The 8,000-nt window shown below is 33.1% G+C and overlaps 1 protein-coding gene across 2 annotated transcripts in view; it reads right to left on the reverse strand.

Annotated features, from left to right (window-relative positions):
• LOC106883780 (glutamate receptor ionotropic, kainate 2) overlaps positions 1-8,000 on the reverse strand; it is a 276,968-nt gene that overhangs the window by 147,473 nt on the left and 121,495 nt on the right. For both annotated transcript variants that reach the window (XM_014934910.2, XM_014934911.2), the window contains exon 3: positions 4,705-4,950. In XM_014934910.2, coding sequence (XP_014790396.1) covers positions 4,705-4,950 — 246 coding nt within the window. The remainder of the gene's footprint in view (positions 1-4,704; positions 4,951-8,000) is intronic.

The raw sequence follows: 8,000 nt of genomic DNA on the forward strand, positions 1-8,000 counted from the left end.
TATATATGCATGTCTATGTGCGCGTGGTATGTGCGTGATATGTAATTATGTGCATGAATATATACATATACTTACACATATTTATATATGCAAATATATTTCTTATGTATGCGCAAATATATATACATATATGTGTCTGTTGTGCATGTGTGCGTGTATGGATGTACGTAATCATGTATAAATGTATGTGTGAGTGTTTGATCAATTCGTATGTTTTACGCATTATGCATTCATGTGTACATCTACATATATGTTTACGATTGTTTGTGTACTCATATGTATGTGCATGTGTGTGTGTGTGTGTGTGTGTGTGTGTGTGTGTGTGTGTGTGTGTGTGTGTGTGTGTTTATCAGCTTGTCTGTGCTATATATTGTTCATGTATATATGCAAATATAAATGAATATACATACAAACATTGATATTGAATACAAATATGCAAATATATCGATGCAGAAATAGACATCTACATATATACTCCATATTATCCATATAGAGTCACATTCTAAGAAATTACCATACAGTAGAGGACATTTAGATGCAAATAAAGATGACTATATATATAAATATATAGAGAGAGAGAGAGGGGGGAAAGAAAGAAAGAAAGCAGTTCTTTCAAAGTGGGTATTAAAAACGAAATAAAGTGGAAGCCTGTCCACTTCATTGGATGTAAGTGATATAATGGTGGATGAATTCAATCAGTGCAGATGATAGCGATGACTCAGAACCCAGAGTTACAATGACAGAGCAGATATAAAATGGAAAATGACGAAGTCCAAAGAAACGTCTTACTATATACTCCTTGAACTTCACATTTCCCATGCAATAACTACACTCTCAAATCCGATTAACGGACATTAAACGAAAGCTTCCGGTGCAAATCTCCAATGTCTTTCAAATAATTTTTACTTTATATTCTTTATTAATAGGATACTTTATACATGGGATTCATTTTAAATCATTCAGATTATCAATTTGGAAAGAAAAATCAATTTTATAACAAAGAATACACAACATGCTGCACGATTTGTACGTTCATACAAAGATGAATTTACAAAAAGAAAATTGTTTTTAGTTCATTCTGTCCAGTTTCTCAAAAGTTGGAAAGGAATTTTTCAATATGTATTAAGATAGGATTAGATATATTGTCTTTGGAACGCCAAGGTTGTATTTTCGTACTGTATCTGTGTATTTCATATATCTTAGATAAAGTGTTCGCGTCTTGCACGAATGAGAAGCTTATCAGGATAGATAATTATATAGTGTGGAGTATTTATTGCTACACTACGCTAATTTAAAATAAGTTCAGTGCTTGTTAAATGTCTTCACTGTTAACTTTTTTCGTTTTGTTGATGTTAGAAACAAGTGGAAATTGATTTCCAAAACGAAATATATTGTATCAGATTCTTTTTTACATTAATCCAATCGTTATTTCTAATGTCAGATACGATGTTGTTATCATGTCTAGTCTAGGCACAATTATATGAACCAAGGAAATATTCTCTCAATTTTCATCCCCTTCTTTCCTAGGGTAATCAAAATATAGCTAGGACTCCTTTGTTTGAAACTATTATTCGAAGCAGTCGAAGATAAAAAATTAATAGGAAACCATTCTCAGGCAGATTTTGTAAAATAATCAAGTATTCCATTTATATTAATCGTTCGATTTGTACCAATCATTCCTTCAGGGTAATGCTTCTGGTCGATGAAGTGTGGGGGATAACAGTCAAAAATACTTCCAGAACTCACCAACAGGAGATACATTCGACATGCCTGAAAATTATATATTACATTATTTCTCCCAATACAACCTTTGGCATGTTATATCAATCTTTTTGTTTCTCTTATGTAAAGTGACCATAATCTGTTGTCAAAATCACGGTGGGATTGTTTTTATAGTTTTGTCACAGGTTAATAGGGTAACGTGGGTCATTTTAAGTGGATGTACTGTAGAGCCGTTGCCAAAAGCAAAAAAAAAAGACATTAGTATTACTTCAGCCTTGAAGTTAACAAATAAATGACAAAATGATTGATTTGCAAGCCATGGATCCAAATCGATGGAACATCGATGTTCATTTAGCTTTCTAGGCAGACCATGTAATTTTACGTTTCCACAAACACAATCAAGTTATGACCATCCAAGTGCAGTATCTAGTGTACAAGGGTTATTTCATATCCATTTATAGACGGACTTTAAAATCAATTACGTGAATAAATCTTTGATTTGCAAAAGGATTCATTTATTCTCAAGATACATAAATGATATTTAAGACTAAAATTAATTACTATTGAAAGTGAAACGAAAATATATTCAACAGTGCGTTGTTTATCGGGGAAATTGAAGTAAAATGTAATAATATATGCAGGAAATGTATTAACTTTTTTGTATTCATTCATGTTCGTTAATGTGCACAGAAAACAAGACAAATGACTTCTTCTAAGAATTGAAATTATTCAGAACATTACGTTAGTTTACAATAGCTGAGATGAAGCAAGTTAATAGATTTCAAGTTCTATTTTCAATGAAATATTGAAAAACAATATAGGCATCAGAAAATGTATTTAAAGATTGAGAAAACACTTCTACTAAAAACACATTAGGCAAGGACTTGAATTAAACAAAGGGTTAACATCAATTCAATTTGTTTATTTACATCTGGGGATTTCCCTACCATTTGTTATCCTGTTTTTATGAACAACTGTGAACATATGATGCACATGCGTGTGCAGATGTGTATGTTTTTGTGTATACGTGCATATGCTTACATACACATATAATATACCGTACTTACAAATGCTACGCAACGACATTGATTTAGCTTACCGTCATTCAGAAATTCTATTCAATAATTTAAAATAAGGCTTTCTTCAGAATGAATAAATATTTCGCATTTATCTCATAATTTTGTAACAAATTAAAATATTGATGAATTGTCATTGCCATTCATTTCAATATTTTAAGCTTTTATACATATCCAAAAAACACACAACACACGTTAGTACGTGCGCTAGCATTTGCACGCACACGCTCACAAACTTTATGAGACAATCAATCGTACGTTCATTATAAATATTTCCTTCTTGAAAAGATATATCAGATTTTATATTCACAGACTACTTACCAGCCAGGAACACAAAAGATTATCTTCTCTGTCCTTTGATGTCTTTCGGATTTGTAAATCACTAACATCTATGCAATGGTTTTGAAACATACCTCGAAATCACATCTAATATGTCGAAATAGCTTATGGCAGATTCTTTACTGCGACGTTTCTTCCGACTTTACGTTCTAAGTTCAAATGCCGCCAGAGTCGACTTTACCTTACATCCTTTTGGGGTTGATAAAATAAGTACTAACTATTAACTGGATCGATGCAATTGACTTACAGCTTTCTACAAAATTGCTGGACTTGGGCCAAAATTTGAATCCAATATTTCAAAATTGTTTCCTACTAAAGTATTACCTAACACTAAATACTTGACTGGGTTACATATACTTAGATGTATAGCAGTTCACATATATAGGCAGATATATATATAATTTATGTGTGTATATATATATGTGTGTGTGTGTGTGTGTGTGTGTGTGTGAGGAGAAACAGTAAAAGGTGTTGTTGCTATTATGTTAAATTTTTCCAAATTTTGCCAAATGCGTTTTTTTTTTTTCGGTATTTATTTTTGCTTGCAACAGCCGTTACTTTTGGTCAAACTTTCGTATCTCCAGCTGCTTCAGATGCCAAGCTATCAAAAATTGTCAAAGTGTAGTACAACGGTTTTTATATGTCTTAGTGACCTTGCACTGGATATGACTACTAGTTTTTAAATGAATTGCATATTGCCAGTGCTGCAACCTTGAGTGCTTGTAAAACGTGATGAAAAAAGTTGATAGTTGTTTTTTAGTAGAATAAAATTTGGTGTGATCACTTTAGCCTTTAGATTAGTTAAGTTTTCTGCCAGAAACGCAGATTAGAATACCATCACACACCAAACTATTTGGTATTCTTACAGAGTTCCACCATTTACCATTATATCAGATATATGCGTTTCTATTTGCATCTTCTATCTGTAATGAGATACAGAAACCTCTTCTCACAGAATTAGCAATTAAATTATTAGACGCTACAGCATCGCCAACTCCTATAAGAAATATTCCGAGAATTGTGCTAACGCTTTCTTCAAATATCGAACCAGAACGGTAAAGCACTGCATATCGGAGTGCACCCTGTGCTGCAGATTAAAAGGATTTCTAGTAAGCTAATCGCCTCCAATTGATCAAGTGATAACCGAATTGTCATAAGTCTGATAAATAGAGGCTGTACAACACAGTAATACTTTTTTGGCATTTTATGTCTGGCAGGAAGTATTTCCAAAGTATAGCTTCTTCTAGTCATTCTCATATACACAATTTATATTATCATAGTTTAATCTAAAATAATTTTCCTCGCAACATGTTTAAAATTGTATGCTCTATTCACATAGCTACATTATACCATGTATCTATATGTGTGTGTTTGTATGTGTGTATGTATGTATGTATGTATATACGTATGTATGTATGTATGTACGTATGTATGGATGTAATAATTTTTGATAAGTTGTAAAAAACAACTCTAGCGGCAATAACAAGAAACAGAATAAATTGAAAGAAAGAATACTTTTGTATAAGATTGTATTAAATTGAAATAGTTTTGATTTCTTAAGGCTTACCTTCAAGGCTGTTGTAGATTATAGCAATCCGCTTTTTATCTCGGTAATCCAGCATGTCCTTGACGGCTCTGAAGAATGTAGAAATACCCGGAAACAGACGAATCAAATTTCCGCCGATTGCTCGATCTGAGATTGCCAAGGTAGTCACAAAATAAGGTATATTCAGGTGATTCGTCGCTTTAGCCATTACTGGGTTGAAATTTCCCAAAACTGCTCGAACATTATCCGCTTCCAGTGTGTCAATCACTGAAAGTAAATATAAAAATATACAGTAGTAAGACATCAGATTAAAAGCGTCGTACATTTATATGTTATTAACAATTTGTTATGCGCATGATTTTTCTCAAGAAAGACAGGACACTGTAGCTCTCCAATACAGTGCATATGTCGTGTGTATTTTAAATGTTTACAATGCAACTAATTTCAAACGTAGGTGTGATATTTGGGCAATAAGATATGAATAGCAATTTGATATAAAAAATATAATTACTTTATATTTTAATATGAAATATAAATAACAATTTTAAAAGTTTTCACTGTAATTAAGAAGTTATTTTATATCAACAAATAAGGCTCGTGGTTTTATGGTTTACTCTCAGTGACTCTATAGGTTGCTTTCTTGTGCTGAAACGCTTAATTCACCTCGACGCATTTTAACATCACAGATAACCAGTGCATTAGGGAGGTGATGTAGATGTTTCTCGAAAGTTAGTTTACTTCTTTTCCCTTATGATTTTTGTTCGGTGGCACATATCTGCGATACTATCGTGTTAGTATCCCGGTAGTGAAATTATATCAATGACCAGGGATCAGGTCGCAAAAGTGTGATGGAATTTTGACACTACATAGAACGGGTTTTCAAAATCAATAAAAAAGTAGACACGGTTTGTTATTAAGAAGGTATTAATGTTAGCTCAATTTTATAGTTTAGTGTATGGCATTTTAGTTGTTTTGTGAGCAATGACTTCATTCACACAATATACTTTATGTGTAGTTAATTTAACTTTCAATCTAGTCATGTATTTGTTCTGTTGTATTTGTGTATTTATCATTCTATTGTTTAGTCTAATAATTTCTTATAATAACTATTATTGTTTGGTTTATTTTATTCTATTGACTTCTTTATCGAGTGCACCACTTGTAGAATAAACTCTAAATACTCTACGTAAAGATTTTTTCTCGTATCCGGGTGCATGCATTTATTTTCTGTATCCAGGTAAATGCATTTATTTTCTGTATCCAGGTATATGCATTTGTTTGTGGTTTTTATGTAAATGGGTTCGACGTTCCTATGATTTTATGATTATCCATGTCTAGAAATGGAGTTTTATTGCTGTGAATTAATTTATAGCGTTCTGAATAATGATTTCTAATGAAAAATTATTTTCTAGGTCTTTTCATAATTTTTCTACCTCTCTTGCTATCACCATTACAACGAGTATGTCGTCCATGTATCTTGTGTATAATGTATGCGTTTTGATTTTCATTTTGGAAATGTGGGAATAGAGCCCTTAATGAAGAATCATAGCTACTTCATCGTTTTGCAGGTCTTATAGCCAGTAAAAGAGTAATATTTCTTTGTACTGTATATGTACGCTAATAATTTCTTTAGTATGTTCACCGATATTGTTGAAGATTTCATTCTTAGTTGCTTGTATATATTATTCGAAGGGGCTTTTTCAGCCACTGAAATATTTTCGACATACTTTCTATGTCGAAGTTGGAGAAAACGCTTAGATCTTAAGTCTTAGATCACTAAAAGCTTTTCAGATGGCTATATTATATTAAGCCATGCACACCGGAGACTGTGTGTATTGCTTAATAATTATATCAAATTGTTTAGCGATGGTGGATGATGACGATAGATTTTATTTGAAATACCCTCGGTCATCAGGGCTAGTTTTGGTTCTTTAGTGTTAGTCCTTCTAGTGTTATATACTAAGATGTGTTCACCTTCAGTGCTGGAAAATAAGGAGCTTCCATAATGGCTGCAATCTGTTCAATCAGCATCACATATATTTTTCCAATTCATTATAAATTTATTTTGATATGGACTAAATTCTATATTTTGGTCGGATATTCTTCTTAATTCATGACTACGAATATATTACATATGTAACTTTTACATTTCATGATAATATCATTATTATATAAATTGTGAAACCTCTTTCCGTTTCGTGATAATGTATATATATACATATACGATAGCGTCTCCTATTGAAGATGACGTATGAGTGTTCAGTTTGTGCCGAACGATCTGGACAAACGATTTGTTTATAGTGATCAAATGTTCGTGCTGCATATTAGCTCACTCTCTCCATCAAAGCCTCGGGTGTCAAAGCGATCGCAGAACAACGTGAGATGTAGTGTTTTGCTCAAGAACACAACGCAGCACCCAGTCTAGGTATTGAATCACGTTCACGCTATCGTGAGTGCAACACCCTTACCACTGGGCCGTGCGCCCTCATGTGTGTGTATGTGTGTGTGTGTGTGTATGTGTGTGTGTGTGTGTTTGTGTGTGTGCGTGTGTGTGCGCGTGTGTGGGTGTGTGTAATAGGTAGGTAGGTAGGTAGGTAGCTAGCTAGCTAGCTAGCTATGTATCTATGTATCTATGTATGTATTAAATTGCGAGTTAAAGCAGTTCAAGTAATGTAAACATTATCGATCTCATATGCAGAATGTATCTTTTTTATTTACTCACGAATTTGCAACAGATTTTCAATCATTAGACTACGGCCATACTGGATCACTGCCTTGAAGAATAAAACGATCCTAATACTTATTAAACCAGGCACTTATTCTATCAACCTTTTTTGCTGAACATCTAGATTACGGGAACGTAATCTCAACAATTCTTGTTTTCACGCGGCAGTAGGGGAGAAACACAGACACACAGACACACACAGACACACACAGACACACACAGACACACACAGATATATATATATATATATATATATACGCCAGGCTCCTTTCAGTTTCCGTCTACCAAATCTATTCAGAAGGCTCTGGTCAGACCGAGGCTGTAGTAGAAGACATTTGTCCAATATACCCGGAATCATGTAGTTAGGAAGCAAGCTTCTTACCACACAGCCACTCCTGCTCCTACACACACACACACACGTACATATATACATATATTACATACACACGAGTAAGTACATAAATGTACATAACAAGGTAAGACATTGGTACTCGGAAACTGAAGCCAGAGTAATATGCATTTCTATTAAAGCAGCTTTGTAACTTTAATTAAAAAAAAGTATGTATGTGTATGTATATATATATATATATAT

The sequence above is a fragment of the Octopus bimaculoides genome, chromosome 13 (genome assembly GCF_001194135.2).
Source record: "Octopus bimaculoides isolate UCB-OBI-ISO-001 chromosome 13, ASM119413v2, whole genome shotgun sequence".
Classification (NCBI taxonomy): domain Eukaryota; kingdom Metazoa; phylum Mollusca; class Cephalopoda; order Octopoda; family Octopodidae; genus Octopus; species Octopus bimaculoides.